Source organism: Enhydra lutris, unplaced genomic scaffold (assembly GCF_002288905.1).
Source record: "Enhydra lutris kenyoni isolate GAN:26980312 unplaced genomic scaffold, ASM228890v2 scaffoldscaffold7, whole genome shotgun sequence".
Classification (NCBI taxonomy): domain Eukaryota; kingdom Metazoa; phylum Chordata; class Mammalia; order Carnivora; family Mustelidae; genus Enhydra; species Enhydra lutris.
In genome coordinates, this window is record NW_019154091.1 from 28,899,282 (window position 1) to 28,920,629 (window position 21,348).

Here is a 21,348-nt window from a genome sequence, read left to right on the forward strand (position 1 = left end):
TACTCGTAGGAGCCCTTATTGGGAATATTTTTGCATATCTATCATATGCAGACTCTGGACAGCTATGACAAGTATAAAAAGAGTGCAGCTGCCAGAACCAGTGGCCTTATTCATTATCCACCGGAGGGCAAATTATTTACAGGTATAACAATGCATTTGAAATACATTTACTAAGCATCATCATCAATTTCTCCAGATACAGAAGAGTTTCATTTAAATGGCTCTCCAAGCATAGAAACCACTGCTCGCAGAAACAGCAGAGATAGCTTCATTCTCAACACTGAGCATTACGGAAATGTCAAAATAAATATCATGCAGAAATACAGTAAGAAGAAGCACTCTAGTGATAGGCAATAGCCGGGTCCCTCTGAAACCAAACCCAGGAGTCCAAAAGCGGCTCTGACAAGACAGAGTGTAGTGGGGCCAATCCGTCCTAGTGGACGTTGCTTTCTTCCTTGGATGGACTTGTTGACAGCACATCACAGAAAGTTCTCAAGCATCTGTCTTCACAGGTGTGACTCCCCGTTTTATAAGCACTTAAATTCACTCAACAAGGAAAAGCAGGCACTACCTAAACAGAGTCATTAATAATATAAATCTCACCTAAAGGGAAAGAATAATATGGGCTGTCTCACTGTGCTGCATAAATACTGATTTCCGTGGTTTTCCATTTGTCCTCTCTATGGATTTTTCTCCTTTGGTACATCTCGTCTCTTATTTTACTCCAGTACTTCTTCAGGGGACTTAATGGGAACAACTCTGAGGAAATCAGCTAGTAACACCTCCATTTCTCATCTGGACAGCTATGAGGCCTCGCCAACCATCACCATCCCCCCACCACTGGACTTTCCACACTTCCCAGCAATGCCTTAGTTAGCTCATGATCTCTCAGTCTTTGTACTTGGGTCACTAAACTGGGCTTTTAGCTACAGTATATGGCTTGAGGGTCATTAATATACAGTTATCAGATAGGTTATTTATCTCAGGGTTTACTTTGCAATTGCCTGGCTGGAATCTGTGTTTTCTTTCAAAACCACCTTCCAGTAGTTTTCCGTTCACTTTGTTTTTTGCTGAGAGACGGGATGTGGTTTCAGAATTCAAGAGGAGTTTTAGTAGCGTTTCAGGGAAAATCTCCCTAGCCTCCTCACCCTGTGAGTTTCCCTTCCGGACTCCCCATATCACACAGAATAAAGCTTTCCAAATTTCTCTTCGGCCTGCAAACCGCTTTTCAAAGTAAATGGGCAGTCTCTAACACCGGAAGGAACTGGAGGAACCGGAACTGCAAAGGAACGAGAGGAACCGGAACTGCAAGGCTTGGGCGAGGCAGGAACTCACCGGGAGTGGGGCTGGGGACCGCTCAGACAATACGGGCAAAAGAGGAATGAGTGGATCAGGCAAAACTGTGATGAGCACCCAGGAGCTCCACCAGTTACTTCTTACATACAAATGAATCTGTCTGCTGGCCCCTGCTCCCAATTCTGGATCCTAGTCTCCACCACTGAACTCAGAACTCAAACACATTCCTAAGGTTCACCTTAAATCCACTGCTGCATAGCTCTCTTAATAACAGCTGGGGGCGCCTGAGTGGCTCAGTTGGTTGGGCATCTGACTCTGGATTTTGGCTCAGGTCATGATCTCAGGGTCACAGAATCAAACCCCATGCCGAGCTCCACGCTCAACTCAGAGTCTGCTTGAGATTCTCTCTCCTCCTCTGCCTCTGCCCCTCCCCCTGCTTGCACTCTCTTAATTAATTAGTTAATTAAATCTTAAAAAGAAAAAAGCTGACAGTGACTCTGGGTTTTCCATATTTTTGTGTACAAGGTCATGTGTTCCTTGATGCAAGTACTACCTTTTTGTCCTTTTTCTATTCCTACCACATGGTACCTAGGGCTCTTTAGCCATTTATAGACTAACCATTGATTGGTTTTTCAGAGATGCAGGTATATTCCAGGAAGAAGGCAATGAAAAAACAGAGAGAGAGAGAGACATGATTAATGACCTAATGATCTCTAACAGATGGAAGCATTTTTGGCTGTTGGAGCTAGGGCAATCCATAGCCAATGGTACTGGAATTATGCTAAGGAATTTAAGTCCCAAAAGAAAACTTACTCATACTACAATGTACTGGTCCTAGCAGAACAGGTTTCAAGGTACAAGTGTTTGTTCTTTCTTGCCAGTGTAAGAAATAGAAACAAAAAATAATGCCCCCCCCCAAAGTTGTCCTGCCCTCATCCCTAGAATATATTCTCTTTCCATATATAGTTAAGAATACAGACCTTGGGGGTGCCGGTGCCTGGGTGGCTCACTGGGTTAAAGCCTCTGCCTTTGGCTCAGGTCATGATGCCAGGGTCCTGGGATCGAGCCCCGAATTGGGCTCTCGTTCCACGGGGAATCTGCTTCTTCCTCTCTCTCTCTCTCTCTGCCTGCCTCTCTGCCTACTTGTGATCTCTGTCTGTCAAATAAATAAATAAAATCTACAAAAAAAAAAGAAAGAAAGAAAAAGGACCTTGAAATGGGGAGGTAATTGTGAATTATCCAAGGGCGGGGTGGGGGGGGTCCTAATCTAATCACGTAAGCCCTTAAAAGCAAAAAATCTTTCCCAACCTTAGCCAGTGAAGAAAGATGTGACAGTGGAAGAAAGATCAGAGAAATGCAACATGGGTGGCTTGAAGACAAGGAAGAGGGCCACGAGCCAAGGAATGCAGACCTCTAGATGCTGAGAGAAGCAAAGAAACAGATTCCCCCTGAGGGGCCTCCAGAGAGGAACCCAGTCCTGCTCACACCTTAATTGTAGCTCAGACTTCTAAGCTTATGAAACTGTAATATAACAAATTTGTGATGTTTTAAGTCACCTATAATTTGTTAATGGTAGTGATAGAAAATTAATACAAAAGGCAATCCTCGTTTTCAGCAGGCCCTGTAAAATGGTGAGTGGGAATTTACCGCCAGACCCCCAAACCAGAGAGGTGTCTTACTCTGGCTGAAACAGTCTCTTCAGGCCCCTTTCCCCCTTTGCCACTTGGCTGACTTGGTCATCTTTCAAGATTCTGCACCAACTTTCTCTCCTGTGAAAAGTCTTAGTTTTACCAATATAGGCTATAAATTTCCCAGATGTGAGGCCCATGTTATATTCTTGGTGAATGTTCGTTTAAATGATGGACTTAAGTATCATTTGATGGAGTGTAAAAATAAGGCCCAGTAAAACTAATTTCTTGTCACTGCTTTTACGAAAGGAATAAGATCCCTTGCTAGGACCCACCTACATTCACATCCATGAAGTCCTACCTTATTCCTTCTCCTCCTCTCTTTGGATGGACACACACACACACACACACACACACACACAGCCTGGCAGAGTTGAATCCCAGTGACTGTTCAGAGTCAGATAAGTAAAGAATACATGTATCCCTGATGACAAGCTGTCAGGGGTCAAAGACTGAAACCAGAAAGTTGCAAGGGAAATTTCTAAGGCATGGAAAAGTTTCTTAAAATGTGGAGATTAAAGACAGAGTTAAGGTTTGAGAATGAAATAACAGAACTCAGCAGTATGCTGGTTTTAAAATATGTCTACAGATACTCCAACACTCCTTCCTTCAAAAGGTGGAAACTAATTTCCCTCCCCTTGAATATGGGCTAAAGGGAGTCCCTTCTCATGAACACAGTATGGATGACATGAACAACATGTGATCACGTCACCGAAAGTCATTACAACTTCCTTCCCTCGATCTCTCTCTTCTCTTCCCCACCCCTGACCCCCTCATTACTTGCTCTAGAGGAAGTGGTTTGCCAATGGCCACATGAGTGAACTGTCTTGGTAGAAGATTCCTAAATCTTCAGACAACTGCAGACCCAGCTTACATCTTTTTTTTTTTTAAGATTTTTATTTCTTTATTTGACAGAGAGAGAGGAGAAAGCAAGCACAAGCAGGGGGAGCAGCCAGCAGGGAAGAAGGAGGTTCCCTGCTGAGCAAGGAGCCTGATATGGGGCTCGATCTCAGGACCTTGGGATCATGACCTGAGCCAAAGGCAGAAGCTTAACGGACCGAGCCACTCAGGCACCACCCTCCCCCGCAACCAGCCCACATCTTGAAAGAAACCACTGGATGAGTCCCTGAGCCAGAACCACTCAGCTAAGTTGCTTTCAAATTTCCAAATACAGAGTCTATGAGATAATAAATGTTCGCTGTTTCCAGCCACTAAGTTTTAGAGTTATTTGTTATGCAGTAATAGATAGCCAATATACATGAGACACAATCCCTCGGGCAGAGGTTGCAGATTGGAAGTCAAGATCCTGATTCAGTCTGCAAATATATTTTCCTCAGCTCATCATGTTTTTTATGAGCCAAAATTTAAAAATCATTTAAATTCATTTAGAAATCTAGGTTTCCAGTCTCTCTCAAAGATGTGGAAATCTGGCAACACAAAGGCCTGAGCACTAGTCTGGCAGCTGTGAGTGAGAACTGAGGACCGGCCTTCTGCTCTAGGCTCTCCCAAGCTCCCCGGAGCCCCCACTAACCCCGTTAGCTATTCATCTCTACGCCACCAACACTAACAGCATGGCTTTTGTACTGCTCTTTCTCTTGTATTAGAAAAACATTTCTCATGTCTTAAACCTCTGAAAAAACTAGGAAGCAAAAGATAAACTGAAAGGGCTTATGTGTCTTAAGAAATCTGGGAGAACAGGGGTGCCCAGGTGGCTCAATTGGTTAAGCATCTGACTTTGGCTCAGGTCATGATCTCAGGGTCCTGGGAGCGAGCCCCACATTGGGCTCTCTGCTCAGTGGGAAGCCTGCTTCTCCTTATCTCCCCCTCACTCATACGTGCTCTCTCTCTCTCATATAAATAATAAAATCTTTAAAAATTAAAAAAGAAAGAAAGAAGTCTAGGAGAACACTTACTTCTCGGTGGGAGAGAAGAATCTCCCTGCACGCCTAATATGCCATGACTGAACGTCTGTATCAAATACACACAACCTAAGATTCTAGAAGCTTTGTTCATTTAGGCAAATGGACGGGCCCCCGTAAATGCATTGGGTGAAGCGGCTCTTTCTCACCTTGGGCTCTTTGAAATGGGGTGAAGGTAAGGATGATGAGTTTGCTAGACTTGGCTTTGAGCATCTTAAAAGAAGCCACCAACAGGACACTTCTCCTCTCATACTGTTTGTTGTTGAGAACATGAGAGCTATCAAATCTTCTGGTGTTGTACTAACAGTAATTGCTTAGCTTCAACTTCTTATAGCTGACTCACATCGTGTCTGACCACATCCAGATTGACTAATCAGAAATAACCTCAAGCACAACCCCTGCTTTTCCATAAATGCATATATTATTTTTCCTGATGTCTCTAGAAAATAAACACTGAACTAGAACAAGAGTCAACAAATTTCAGCACACAAGCCAAATCTGGCCCACTGCCGGCTCTAATAAATAAAGTTTTATTGGAACACAGCCACACTCGTTCATTTCCATGTTGTCCGCGGCTGCTTTTGCCCCATAGTGACTGAACTAAGTGTTATGACAGAGACCTTATGACCTGCAAGCCTAAATTTCACCATCTAGAGACACTTACGTGGCTCAGTCAGTTAAGCATCTGCCTTCAGCTCAGGTCATGATCCCAGGGTCCTGGGATGGAACCCCCAATTGGGCTCCCTGCTCAGCGGGGAGTCTGTTTCTCCCTCTGCCTGCCGCTCCCCCTGATGACATACACACTCACTCTCTCTCTCTGACAAATTAATAAATAAAATCCTCAGAAAAAAATTTAATATGTAGCTAATCTTTGAACAAGAAGGATAAAATACAAATATTTTGATAGTTAATAAACTAAGAACACATTTTTCTTCAAAGGAACACAACATGGGAAACAGTGAAGTCACCATACCCTCTCCGGAATATTTGCCTTCTAATTCCTTGTCAATAACTCTAAAGCTTGCTTTACCTTACAAAGAGACATAAATAAGACAGTGTTTTAAATTGAAAATGAACTCACAGTGGCTAGTTTCTGAACATCTTCATCAGATGCTCCCAGAGAGGCCAGGCCTATTTCTTGTGAAAACTGAGCAAACTTAGGATCCGCAAGTAGTGGAACATGTCCCAGGAGTTCGTGACATGTGTCTCTGACAAGAAAAACATTGTAAAAAAGTATTATACGAAAGGCTTTAAACTATCACCGGTAGAACAAGCTTAAAATCCTAACTGTAACCTGGATATTATAATTAATCGCTGTGACCAAATTTCATCAAGTCTAAGACTTCTTTTATCACCTTTCAACAGCTCTGACACCCAGACGCACCTCACAATCCATGACATCTTCAGTTATATGATATCCAATATCTATAATAAATAACAGCAACTATTTTCAAGGGCTTACCATATGTCAACCACACAGTAAGTTGGGGTTCTTTTTAAGATTTTATAAGAGAGAGAGAGCATGATCGGGGAGGAGAGGGACAAGCAGACTCCCTGCCAAGCAGGGAGCCCAATGCAGGACTTGACCCCAGGACCCTGGGATCATGACCCGAGCTGAAGGCAGACAACCAACCAGCTGAGCCACCCAGGCACCCCACTGTAAGTGTTTTATGACATACACTATCCCTCGTGATCCTCAAGAAAAACTTAGGAAATTAAAGTACTTTAATAGTGCAAGATCCTATAAGAAGGGGTGGGCAATCTACAGTCACAGGACAAATCAGGCCCACCACCCATTTATAAGTAAAGTTCATCGGAATACAGCCATAGCCTTTTTATTTATGTACTATCTAGGGCTCTTTTTAACTAAAACTGCAGGGTTGAATAGCTGTGACTAAGACCATATGGCCGGCAGAGCCTAAAATATTTACTAGCTCGCCCTGTGGTGATCAACCCAAAATTTGAATCCAGCTTATGGTGACTCGAAACTGTCGCTTTTAACGCTGAAGTTGCACAGCCTGCCGTGTTACACTTTGCAGACACTGGCATATAGCGGAGGATCATGTCATCATCATCAAAGTGCCTTTCCCATCAAAGAGTTTTCTGCCCATAACACAAGCAACTCCCTCGAACCTGCCCAGTGGAAAACCCTCCCAGTCCTCTGCTTTGGTTAACCTGAACTAGGAAACAACAGACACTTAGATCTGCTCTCATTTGCCCATGCTTCTATTTGGAGCCAAATGATTAGGCAAAGACAGGTACGTGTCACAGGGAAGCAAGGCAGATGCCTTCCTGAGTCACTGCCATGAATCACAAAGTGTTCCCTGATCCCGAGCTATATTGGAATGAATCCCCCTATGATTCTCTGGGAATGGATCAAGAAGCTGCAATATTTTATTTTCCTGGCAAAAAGTAATCAGCCAGGTAGTATTTGAAAGATGTTTCCTCACTTCACCTGGGCTCCTCTCAAGTGTTTCACTTCAAGTAGATGCTAGAATATACATGCCAGGGGCTGCCACTATGATTAAAAGTATGAAGTATGCAGGGTGGTTCTGTGGTTGAAGCAAATGAATGGTGGTCAAAGGCACAAGATCGATGCCCACATACAACAGATGGTATTACTCAGTCTAAACATCTTGTTCCCACCACTCAAACCACATCCCCAGCCTTGGCCAGCCACTTCACAGGTACATCGGGTAGAATGGGTAGCCAAATGAGAATGTGGAGACAGGACGCTACAAGAAATTCCCAACGTATTCCCTGTCAACTGCGTGCCAATAGCTTTCTTTTTACACAAGACTGAATGCATGGAAGAAAATACATGCTTGTTGCTCTCCAATCCTATTACTTAAGGCAGAGATTCAGACTCATTGAATTTTAGGGTAAAAAGAGAATTTAAATATTATCTGAGTCCTTCATATTAAAGATAGACAGGAAGAAAGAAAGAAAGAGAGCTAACATATTCTGAGCTCTTGTTATGTGCTGGGTACTGTACTAAATGTTCTCATATCATATCAGTAATTTATCCTTATCCACAAAAAAGTCTTACGATTCCCGTTTGATAGATGAGGAAACTATAATTCAGTAATGTAAGCATCTTTCCAAGGTCACACTCTTAATAAGAGACAGACAAGATTCAAAATCAATTTCCTCTGACTTAAAGCTGTGCTCTTCCTCTCCATTGTTTTAACTAGCAGATGTGGAGAAAATGGGAAGGGATAGGTCAGGGGGTGCCGCTTACATTGTAGGGAGAGCGTTTAACGAAGCTGGTCAGCACAAGTGAAAATGTAGTCAGTATGTTACAAGTTTCTTTTCCTGCTACTCAGTGGCCCTCAATCTTCTAAATTACTTGAGCAGTATTTTTAAAAATACCAGTGACCGGGTCCCATGTAAAACCAATTCAATCTGACTCTCAGGGACAGACCAAAGCATCTGTATTGTTTCCAGAGCTCTGAGGGTGCTAATAAGACACAGCCAAGGTAGAGACTCACTGTCATAACAGATGATACTAGGAGCTCTCCTAGAGGCTTCAAACAGCAAGGAACTGGAATGAAAGCCAAAGGTGATTTTGTAATTTTGAGCTGCCCAAATTTAATTCCACTGAAATTACATCAGAATCCTGGGGCATAATGAAAGGTGGTGAAAGAAAGTTCACTAGATAGCTAATTACTCCTCCGTGTGCATTTGATTCAGTGAAAGCATCTAATACTCTATGCTGGGAGTGGACCCCATCGATGCACTCCTGTGATGAGTTTTTTAAAAGGCCGTGCAGTCCGCACGGATGTTGGGATCACAATCAAGTGGCCCACCATGGATAAATTTGAATACCTCCATTGTAGCCTGTAATGTAAATACTAAAGCACCCCTACCCATCCAGGCAGAAAATATGACAATGATCATTCCAAAATTAGACCAGATGTCAAACTTTAGGGAAACACTGAAGACGGCGTAAAGAAAGTAGGTAAGCAGAAACTAAAATAGCAGGTATTGTGACCAAAACATATAGAACGCTTGCTATGAGCCAGGCAGTGTGCTAAGGGCTTCGTCGTGTGAGCGCAAGACAGGTCACAGCTTCCGTGGCAGTGCATTCAGGGTGCAATACCGGATTTACTTTTGAGCTTGTCAAATCCTTGAGGAAGGCTGCTGCACACAGTCTTATATCTACCTAGGTACTAACGGAATTCGAAAACGTACAGGTAGAAGGAAAAGAGAGAAAGTGGCAGTCAAAAAGGAAAAAAGAAGGAAAAGATCCAAAGACATTAAGGGGTTCATTCTCTGGAATAAAAAAGGGAGCTATCACCTAGATTTTAAGTCAAGGTGTCATTATCTGAAACCTGTAACTCACAGCCAACCTAAGAAGGTTTAATAGCATCCCAATGATAAGGTAATCCAACTATTCGTGAGAGAGGATGAAAGAAAGGAATTTGAAAGAATGAAATCATGCAATATGGCAGAATATACTGTTTCGTTAAGATTGAAAGTCTCGGGGTGCCTGGATGGCTCAAACAGTTAAGCATCCAACTCAATTTTGGCTCACATCTTGATTTCAGGGCAATGAAATCAAACCCTATCCCCGGCTCCATGTTCAGTAGGGAATCTGCTTGAGGTTCTCTCTCCTCTCTCTCTCTCTGCCCCTTCCCTCACTTCCGCCCATGCTTGCACTCTCTCTCTCTCTAAAATAAATAAGTAAATTAAAAAAAAAAAAAAAAAAAGAGGGCACCTGGATGGCTCAGTGGGTTAAGCCTCTGCCTTCAGCTCAGGTCATGATCTCAGGGTCCTGGAATCAAGCCTTGCATCAGGCTCTCTGCTCAGCAGGGAGCCTGCTTCCCTCTACCCTCCTCTCTCTGCCTGTCTCTCTGCCTACTTGAGATCTCTGTCTGTCAAATAAATAAAGAAAATCTTAAAAAAAAAAAGAATGAAAGCCTGAAGCAAGGTGTCTAATAAAATTACTGATGGAACAGGAGGGATGCCTTTCACCCTGTTATAAATAGAAATGATAGCATCTCACTAGTTTGTGTCCTCTTCTCAGCTCCATGTCCCTGCAGAGACCCTAAAAACCACCATTCAGGCTCAGCAAGTGTGTGTGCACAGCGTGGACAGTGAGCTCGCCTCTCAAGGAGCCGAGGCTTTAAGCGCCTGTATTTCAAGACCAGAAGCAAGGTTATCGTCTTTTATGACTGGTGAAGCCGTCTCAGAAATAAACTCTATCCCGGAGTCTTTGGCTTAGACATGGGATGTAGACAAAGGAAACTGAAGTGCCAAGAAACCCTTCAACCAAACAGCAAAGAAAGATGTTTAATGTTACTAACAAAAGCAATTACTTAACTTCAGTAAGTCTCAATAGTTTCTCTGACACCGAAGGATTTAGAAGCTGGAGTTGATTCTGACTCAGAGACTGAAAGAGGCTCCAGACTTTTGGGAATCTGAAGGAAAAAGGCTGAATCTTTTCTCCAACCTTTGTATCAGTCAGGTTCTGGTGGGCTGAAATCACGCGGTTTCGCCCTATTTTACAAAGCACAGCTGTTATTATGTCCCGCATATAAAGTAGTTCACGATCCCTCTGTGGGTTGTGTCGTCCACAGCTGGGACCCCTGAGTACCTAATTATGAACAGGTTTCCGAGGTGAGTCCACAACTATTGCCTTATCACACCAGATCGCTCTTAAAAGATTCAATTATTTGGCTATAATTGCACCTGTCAGCACATGCTGCCTCCAATCTCTACATCGGCAAACTTTTCTCTTTTTAACTCGCATCCCTTTGATGCATTTTCGCCTGAATAATGCTTTCAGAAGCCTTTACACAAAAGCGCTCTGTTCACTGGAAATGTAGGACCTTTCAAAACTGTTAACACTGTAAAACATCATGTCTCCTTTTGAGGAAAAAAAAAAAAGAAAGAAAGAAAGAAAAAGAAAAGCTAGAGCTGATATCAGACTCTAAACTTTTGCTGCTCTAAATTGGAATCTTTTCTGATAAGCCCTGTTAGGAGGATTTTAAAGCCTGCTGAAATGGGCCCACAGAAGGACCTGGGCAAAATGCCTGCGGGGAAATCTTAAATCATTCTAAGAAAGTTGCGATCATCTTGCTGTGGGGAAATAAGGGTCCTGGTTGTTAAGTTCACATTCAAAATGAGTCTGGCATTTTTTCTCCTCTTATCAGTTTTCAAAGCTGACTCCTCACGCTACATGTTGAACAACTCCGTTTTATTTCTGCTGTAAATTAAAGCCTTTAAGAAGCAGTGAGCCAGCATCCGACATTGGCTTCTTATCCCAAATCAGTGCATCTGTCTTTTAAATCATATTTCTATAGGTTTTGTTTGTTCTAAATGACACAGAAGCCAACACAGTAGCTAAATCATGAAGAGAAGGAAAGCAAGACGAGCGGCAGGGGTGGGGAGTTCGCACGGGTGAAAAGAAGCAGGAGGAAGAGCTGGGAGGCAAAATCGGGTATCTCTTTCAGCTTTCACACAACATTTGGTGGGTGAGTGCAAGTATCTGGGATAACACTCCGGGACGTACTGAGAAGGGGGTGACTTGGTTTGTTTTCACGGCACCAAGGAGATGATAATGGGAATTAATTTGGTATCGAGGCAATTTTTCTTCAGCGCTTGCCTTGGACCCATATACAGAGTTACTTTGGTTTAGATTTAAAATAGCATACTGCAAAATCTGGCCCAGATAAAATTCTAGACAGCCCTTATGATCACTCCCTCTTCTATCTCTATCACCGTGCAGATAAATAGATATGTGGCCCTCTTTCTAAGAAGCTGAGCACTTAGATATCGTCCTGGAGGAAATCTTCTTGATTTTTTTCCCTCTAGGAATCATACGGAAGGCCACCAGTGTTACTTTCCTTCACTACAATTCTTTTGAGACTGACAGAAGATATTGTAGTGATCTTTCTTGAAATTTCCTTCAAGAAGCATTTATCATATGCCTATTGTACCAAGCACTATGTTAGGAAACGATACGTAAAAGTAAATAAGACATAATCCTAGAATAACTCTTAGCAGAGTCATGTTATGGTTTCATAAAAGGGCAAACAGCAAATACTAACTTTCCTGATCCAGGGAGAGACATACTTTCTAGCTCTTACAAGTCCCATAAAAGGGCTGCAAGGGAAACCGTGGCTATGTCTCTAGTTCCCCTATCATATCAGATAGTTCTTATTTCTGGAATAAATAAGAGATTTTTAATTCTTTCCCTGACGCCTCCCAAATCGCACTAAAGATTAAGGGCGCAATATAACAGAATGGTTAAAAGTCTATCTGAAGTCAGATCCAAGTCCATGTTCCATATTCTGCACAGGCAAAGGACTTAGACAAGTTCTGTGTAAAAGGACTTTCTTCATCGATGGAAATATTTTATCTCTGCATTGTCCATTATGGTAGCCCTTTGGCACAGGTGGCTCCTGGACACTGGAAATGTGGCTTGCACTACTGAGGAACTACATTTATAGTGAATTTGATTTTAATTAATAAATTTAAATAGCCACGTCTCTACCATATTGGACAGCACAGATGTCTTGTTTTTCTCATCTTTGGAATGGAAATTACATGGGTCCCTATCACATGGAGGTTTTTTGTTTTTTGGGGTTTTTTTTGAAGAAATTAGATTTTATCTTTTTTTTTTTTAAGATTTTATTTATTTATTTGACAGAGAGAGAGACAGCAAGAGAGGGAACAAAAGCAGGGGAAGTGGGAGAGGGAGAAGCAGGCTTCCTGCTGAGCAGGGAGCCCAATGCAGGGCTTGATCTCAGGACTCTGGGATCATGACCTGAGCTGAAGGCACATACTTAATGACTGAGCCACCCGGTGCCCCTCTCATGGAGTTCTTAAACAATGTAGTAAGATAACACATCGAAAACATCAGTTCCCAACAAGTTATGTATTATTCATCATATTACATTAAATTATACTTACACCAACATCTATTTTGTACTTCAGTAAGGTTGCCCTTTTGGAAGATATTTTCTCACTTAAACAAGAATTTGTAATCTTCTCCAGGACAGATGTCATGCCGTGGTCATCTTTGGATGCCCAATTTAACTGTCATTTAACCCAACCAAACAAAGCAGGGATGATGGGATTCCATGGCTCCATAAAGAGGTAAATCCAAGTGCATCCCAAGTACAGTTTTCTTAATTTCCGGTGTAGTATCGGGGCATCAGACTAGGTCTGGGTTTTGCTATATCCTAGTTGTGTGACCATAAGGAAATTACCTGACTGCCTTGAACTATGGATTTGCAACCTGTTAAATGGTGACAGTCCTGCCTACCTCATAAAGATGAGCGGAACGATGCCAGCCCAACAGAACATGTGTGGAAGAGGTCGGATCCCTCCTTCCTTCTCTTTTGCGGTATCTTCTGTACCTGTCAACAGACGTAATTCTCTGCCCAGCAGTGAAGACGTCTGACCAGTGGTTGCCTCTTCCTTGCCTAAAATTCAATCACTTTAAATGTCTTCTTCTAAACTTGCAATTTAAAAATACAAATATTCCCGGAAAAAAAAAAATTCTCCCAGGTCATCTCAGTCTTCCACACCTGAAGGCACAGAAATGGGCTCCCCCTGACTACACGGCACTGAGGGAATGAGAACTGTGATTCGGGTGCGGCATTAATTTCTAGATGACGAGCACCACGCAAGGAAGGCAAACCTTGGAGGGTGGAGGTGGGCAAGGGATCCTGCTTTGAATCTGCAAATATATACGTATTTATATCCGAAACCCCAATCATGGTGGGTAACAGCCTAGAAGAACAGAAACAGCCCCAGCAAGCACTTAGATATAAGCTTGGTTTCAAAATGCACAGGTTTTAAATAATGTATAGTGCTTTTTTTTTTTTTTTCCCCATAGAATATGTATTGTTAGAGTGCTTGGGGCTCTTGAGACAAAAGGCCCTGTAAAAAGTCTTGGGGGTTATTTCTGTTTTTAGGCACCTCACAAAACGAGACACAATTTTATGATTGAAAACTCAGGAGTCCAGGTCTAGGAACATACGTGGCCTTGTAACTAGGCTGGAATTTTATGAGGTCCATCAGCCTCCTAATGAATTTAAGAGGAACCAAGAAAGAGTGGACCTATTTGGTATTTATATAAAGCTTTTTTTCTCTCTGCAAAGATCAAAGCATTATTTCATTATCCCTCACACAGAGAGGTTAAGTGGCTGGCCGACAGTCACACTGAGACCTGATAGCAGGGCCTGGATTTCCAGCAAGCAGCCCACGGGTCCTTCTGCCTGAGGACATGGACACAGCAGCCTCCTATCTACATTTCTACCCTGCAGAGAGGAGCTAGCCTCTTTTTCCCAGTGAAAGAGGAGATGCCTCCTCTTGATAAATAGGGCAGGTTCCGCCCCTGTGAAGATCAAAGGAGAAGGAGGGCTTCTAACAAAGACTGGTAGGGGGACCAAATTCTAGATGGGACCTGCATAGCTCTAAACCACCCGAGAGACACAGACAGGGCTTAGGGTTCTAGCAAAGCAAGGGCCACCAAATTAAAGGAAGGGTGTTACTGTTGACTCTCTTACATAACATTTGTAAATTAGAAAAACCAAGAAAGGAGCTATTCAACTTCACATGTAACAGGTTTTGAGTTTTCCTGTTTAATGGTACCCTTTAACATGGAATAGTGGCTAATCTCACAGTCGCGGACACCGACTACTTGAGTTTAAATCCTGACTTCCTTGCTCCCCACCAGCTGGGTGACCTTGGGCAAGTTGCTTAACCTTTCTGGGCCTCGGTTTCCTCATCCATAAACTCAGAACAATAACAGCAACAACTCCTCAGAGCGCTGTTATATTAAATGAGTTCAATCCATATACAACACTGAAAATCGTGCCTTGTCCATCATAGTCAATAAATACATACATGTTGTTAAGAGAAAAAAAATACTGTTGTCACTTCTGCTCTACCGATATTGTTGTGGAAGTTATCCGTTAGTCTAGAAGGGACGACAATATTTTAGGTCTTAGGGCCTCTGCCTAATGACTTAACTGGCCCGGGTAGAGCTCAAACCAAATGTCTCCTGAGGGGGACAATGGCTGCTGTGCTGAGGGTGTGAGCTCTGGGTTAAAACTCAGGAAAAGGAAGCCAGATGGGATCGGCTCTCTGAGAGCATGCCATCCTCTGAAACTCGCTAATCCTTACGCTTCTCTGCAATCCCAAATGGCAGCGATGAGAATAGAGCGCAGAGGAGTCCAGGTGGCCAGGCAGGGAGCTCGGGGCTGTGCCCACGTGTCCGCTGGGAAAGAGCAAGTTGAAGCTAAACTGAGCTCATAGGAATGAAGGTTAAACTCTCTAAAGTTCTAGTTTATCGTCCCAGTGCCGCAGTAAGACCTTACCCAGACTTGCCTTCAGCAAGGCCAGATATTAAAAACACCAGAGGGGCACCTGGGTGGCTCAGTCGTTAAGCATCTGCCTTCGGCTCAGGTCATGATCTGGGAGTCCTAGAATCGAGCCCCACACCGAGTTCCCTGCTCAGCGGGGAGCCTGCTTCTCCCTCTCCCTCTGCCCCTGCTTGTGTTCCCTCTCTCACTGTGTCGCTCTCTGTCAAATAAATAAATAAAATCTTTTAAAAAAAATAATAAAAATTTTTTTAAAAAGTAAAAACAACCGAGAAAGTCAGGGCTTACATCAGACAAATCCACATGCCCAGAATCTCTCAGATGGCAGCAAGGAGGGAAAACTGAGACTGGAAAGATCCTCTTTTTCCTCTCATTACAGACCTAGTGAGAGGCATCTGTTAGATCACGAGAGGGGCAGCCAAATTTTCTTATAAATGTGGAAGCCTACATCTTTACCTGCTGATATTATTACTTAACAAATGAGGATTCATGTCTGAACCACAAGAAAATAAATGACATCTTCTGCCAATTTTATGGAGGGTTCTGTTCTAATAAGCAAGGGCTAAACATAAAATCCATTTACTTAGAAACAGATGAAAAATGCTGTCAGAAATAATTCACTTTTATTTTTCTTGTAAAATTAAAACGCAGCACCAATTATAAGAAAAATCACCTGAAGGCAAAGCCTGTTTTTAAACTTTAAAACAGTTATATTTAAAAATAACATTAACTGCCCCTAAAATGTTCAACGGCAACAAGAAAGAATTTCTTTAATGCGAACGCATTCAGTGGTATTATGGCAACAGACGTTGCAATATTAGTCAATGGTGTCACAAATTATTTCCTAATGGTGGAAGTTTGCCCTTCAATTTGAAAAGTGACAAACCAGGAAAGAGCAGAAGAAAATAAACCCCCATCACTCTGTGCTGAATAATCAATCATACCAACAGAGCTCGGAATCAGGGACTCCCTGACTGAAGAAGATTATACTATGTTGAGCCAAGTGTATTTTTGTTACTAGTATGTCAAGCCCAACATCGGAAAACAAAATAGAACGAATATTTTTAAACGTTTTCACTGAAACATTGTTTAAAGGGATTCCTGGTGCAGGATCACATTATTACTCCGGCAAGGGTTCTTCTGGAAAGACAGATATTGTACAGGCTTGACCTCAAAAAACTGACCTCAAAGAATGTAGGTTTCTATTTAGAATTCCTGGTTGCTTCTCCTTGAGCAATAGACAATGGGGGAAGGCCTGTGGTACGGATGTGTATTTCACCACTGCCCTGGGCAAACTTTAAAGTTTCAAAGGACACCCAGTGCAGAACCATGAGGAATCTGGCCACCTCCATCCAGAAATCTAGATCACAGTAGATTTGGCCTATATTGAGAAGAACAAAACCAGATTATATAGGAAAATATATATATATATTTATATATGTTTTTATATATAAATATATAATATTCATAAATATATAATTATATTATTATGTTATTATATAAGTATATATAATATATATTAAAATATATATTTTATATATATGATATTATATATATGTATATATATACGATGAATGCCTTAGAAAATAGGGTCTGCTTGCCCTACCCTTCTTCATTCCTAAGATTTCAGTCAATCCACACAGCATCTGAAGGAAAGCATAAAATTTGGCCCCAGGAGAATAGAACAGTTTTCTTCAGCTATATATCTCATTAGCAAGCTCTGTGTTTCTAAGATACCACTGGGTATTGGGACTATAGAAGGCACTGGAAATGATATACACAAGTACATGTGCACAGGCAAATTCAGTTAGCAGGTGCTCAACCTCCACCTTGCACAAAACACATTCAAGAAATCTGTAGGAACTATGAAGAATAGAGACCACAAATCCCTTCAAAGGAAAGGCCCAGGGAAAAAAAGGCAAAAGACTTAAAGCAGAAATAGAGAGAGGGGAACATAGACCACATCTGAAAATCCAAAACACCTTCTGGAAACCAGAAGCCTGACGTCAGAGACCAAACCAGAGAGGGAGGGACAGGTCCCTCCCTACAACTTGCTTCTCTTCCCAGGATGCCTCCTAAGTTGACTCACCACCAGTCCAGCAAGAAGCTTTGAGAGACAAAACCAGAGATGCCACTACCTCTCTGGTCCATACTCCTCTCTGGGCGAGGGGTACCCACTCGTACCAGATGTGGGCGACACACCCGTGCACGTGGCTGCCCCTGGGGGGCCTGCATCAGTGCTTGCCAGAGGTGTCAATCTCAGCGAACTTCTCAATGCAGCACGTTAGGTATTAGTCCAAATAGAATTGAGAACATGTTACAGAAGGACATTCTTGTTAAAGCTAGGGCCATGAACTTCCCTGCCTTTCAAGTGGGACAATATTTAGGATTAGTCACCCAAAGGGGAGAAAATATACTTTTTTAGCACCCTGAAAAGTGCAGTTTCATTCCTTCTCTCTCTCTCTCCCTCTCTCGCTCTTTCCCTCCTTCTCTCCCTTACTCTTTTTCTCTCGTTTGACTAAGGGGGAGGTAGGGACACCTTGCACATTTCCTTTTGTCCCTCTTCTTCAGCTTCACAGTGAATAATCACCTTTTTATTCTGAAACCATCTTTATCCCAAAACAAAATAGAGGAGCAGAATAGGTTGCCCCTTACTGGGCACGATGGAGGAGAGGACTCACAGGCCTCACAGCTACAGTTGCTGCCCATAATCCCACCAGCCAAGATTCAGGATTTTACCTGAAGACACTGAATGTGCAAAAATGCCTTCATCCTGGAAAGGCGTCCAGATCAGTCCCTAAAATCAGAGTAAAGCTACTGGGGAGAGTGGAGGGCACTCCCCAATACGGGACTGCAGCCTTTCAGAAAGAGGTCCGACCACCACAGCCTGCAGGCCCAGGACTTCAAATAACTTCACAGCATTTAGTGCCCTGTACTCCCTCCCTCCACGGATCTCAGGTTGGGTCTCTGAGTAGACCTTGAGCCTGACGCCTCCTGGTGGCGGTGTCGTTCACGGCTGCGCCCGCCAAGGACTCAATTCTCACCTTATGTGCCAGGTTTAGGGATCCCCTGCAACCTTGGTCTGATCTCCTTGTTTCTGCATCGCCTTTGTTAACTGACTTTGGGTTCATTATAGTCTCAAGAAGGAGACTGAGACACGAACAGATAATTACTACTCCACATTGTAAGTACTAACATAGAAGAAGGCAAAGTGTTACAGGAACACGGAGCTCTGCCCAGACAAATTTCCACAGAGAAGGCTGTGACTGAGCTCTAACCCTAGAGAATTAAGAGGATTTTACTGGAGTCACTCCAGGCCGAATGAACCCCCTGCACAAAAGGGTGAAGGCATGAACCAGGAGGATCACTGGGATGGTGAGAAGTTCAGTGTGGCTAGGGCATGAGGTTTTGGAGGACGCAAAAGAGAAGCAGAAGATATGGTTTGATGAGATCAGACTTTATTTTCTATTTGCAACAAAGAACAAGTTAAACAAGGGAATTCTATACTACATTTGTGTTTCAGAAAGGAAACAGGGTCTACAGACTGCTTCAAAGAGAAAATAAAGCAGTAATTAGGGGTACCTGGGTGGCTCCATCAGTTAAGGGTCTGCCTTTGGCTCAGGTCATGATCCCAGGGTCCTGGGATAGAGCCCCACATTGGGCTTCCTGCTCAGCAGGGAGACTGCTTCTCCCTCTGTCCTTCCCTGACCCACTCTCCCTCTCTGTCCCCCTGCTTGTGGGCTCTCTCTCTCTCTCTCTCTCTCAAATAAATAAATAAAATCTTTGGAAAAAAAAAGAAAGAAAGCAATAATTGGTAGACAGACCAACAACATTAACATGACCCATCAAATTTCTTCTAGAACAGTGGTTCTCCCTGGGGGCAGTGTTGCCCCCATCAGGGGACATTTGGCAATACGTGCAGACATCTGTGGTTAAGTGGAAGGGTGCTCTTGACATCTAGTGGCTAGGGGCCAGACATGCTCTTTATCATCCTACAATGCACAAGACAGCCCCCACAACAAAGAATTAGCTGGCCCAAAATATCAATAGGGCTGAGGAAGAGAAATCCTGTTCTAAAAGATGAGGTGGCCAGAGGGAGTGAGAAGACACAGCCACTGTGGATTTCCCCAAAAGGCAGAGAGGAGACGTGGAGATGGTGGACCTTCTCAAATGACCCTTCTGCTACCATTCATGGGCCGGGTCATGCTCACACACCCAGGCGACTTGGAACTCTATATCTTTCCCTCTCATTCTTCAGAGTGAGAAGGACTCACTTTTATTATTATTTCTGGAACATTATTATATTATATATATATATATAATATTATATATTCTGGAATAATAATTGTACGGGCCTATTTACCCAGAGCGATTCCATCCGGTTAAACAGTGATTTTGTTGTTTGTGCAGTAAAACTTAAACTGACCTTGCCCCCCCACCCCACCCAGGGGAACCTACTTAAAAGCAAGTCCAGGAAACCAGTAAAATATGGTCACCAGTCCCAGAAAACAGAGCCCAAATACAAGGGTGGGTCAGCTCAGGCAGAGATAACAGAGCCCGGATGCAGAGATGAGTCAGGCCAGGGGGAGACATCCAATCGCCCCAATCAGTGGGACGCGCATACTGTCTCCCTCGCTACCAAGGAGTGTGGGCCCTGCCTTTTGGGCGTCTTTTGGGCACCAATTCTGACCAAGGTGATAGGCTAGTTCAAATAGCTACTATGGGGTGAATTGTAATTAAGTTGGCCACCCGTGTGTGACCAACCATGACTGTGCAGCTTTCTCTGTGTGTTGCAATCTTATTGGCCAGTTGTGTGTGGCCAGGCCCAACCACATGGCCTTTGCTCTATAAAAGTTAGTCTGTAAGGCAGGGAGGGGTCGCCCTCTCTGTAAGAGGTCGGTTTGATTTCTCGATGGTTGGCGAGAAATAAAGCTTTGCTTGACCTTCGCTTTCTATCAGTCTCGCTCCTTTGATTATGGACCTAACAATAATATTATTACTTCTGGAATAACCTTGAATTTGACCCAATTGATTTACATAAAGGAAATTATTTACACACTTCAATACTCCATTAGGGACAAAGTTGCATGTGATCACAGCTGATCAAAGCAGGCAGCCATGCAACAGCAAAGTGCAGAATCGCAGCCCTGGCCTCGCGCGCCAAGGAAGGGGGTAAAGATGGCTCTCCACTTCTAGCAAAATCAGTGGCCTTTCAATCCAGGTAGAAACACATGGAAAAGCAAGTCCTCCCACCAAGAAAACCAAGAGTCATGGACTCTCCACAACTTTCACTGCTGTCCACCAGGCCAGAAAACTTTCCCCAGGGAACCAATCCAATCTGCCATCACTTTTTTAAATTAAAGTCTCACTCTCTGGCCAATTTTAGGGAATACAAGAGTCTTTCAAATGTAAATTGTAAAAAACAGGCCAAAGACACATTTAAAACCCAGTATTTGTTGAAAGCTAGGATCTCAAAATACATTCTCCCCAGACTGAAAAGGAAAATAAAATTTTTGCAAATAATGTCTTTTTGGGGCTTTCCCTCTCATTTCTACCGGTGTCAGGTGTCTTTGACAGCTCACCTATGTCCCATTAGCGCTGCCTCCAGGACAACAGTTCAGCAATTGAAGGCAGTTACTTGGAAGCAGAGTACAAGCACCAAACACAGGGGCCAAATTGAACTTCGCAAATTGAAGAATCTGCTCTCTCCTTGGTTTTCAATCGAAGAAATGGGATTTCATTACAAAGACAATGCCTGGAAAAGTGCTTGGGCAGGAAACAGCACTCCCAGCATGGGGTCCCATCCATTCAACGCTGCAGCTGGGAAGGGATTTAGGACTTGGTCATACATCTGGATTAAAGGGGTCTTTACAGAGAATTGTGTCTGCATAGTGTATTTCTGGAAGGATGCAGGGGAAACTGGCAGCAGTGGTCACCTCTGGGGAAGTGAAGTGGGTGTCAAGGGAGCAGGGAAGGTTGTTCATGGTATACTTGGAATTCGGAGTCATGTACGTGTATTACCTACTCATAAAATAATAATTTTAAAGAACGAATGGAACTTACACACACACAAAACAGATGAATGTCATAAAATCCGCTCTCCCA

General features: G+C 43.1%; 1 protein-coding gene across 2 annotated transcripts in view; it reads right to left on the bottom strand.

Moving 5' to 3' along the window:
• The window catches only part of LOC111142174 (tryptophan hydroxylase 2), a 94,548-nt gene that overhangs the window by 31,807 nt on the left and 41,393 nt on the right, over window positions 1–21,348 (bottom strand). For both annotated transcript variants that reach the window (XM_022495179.1, XM_022495178.1), the window contains exon 8: window positions 5,985–6,111. In XM_022495179.1, the coding sequence (XP_022350887.1) occupies window positions 5,985–6,111 (127 nt within the window). The remainder of the gene's footprint in view (window positions 1–5,984; window positions 6,112–21,348) is intronic.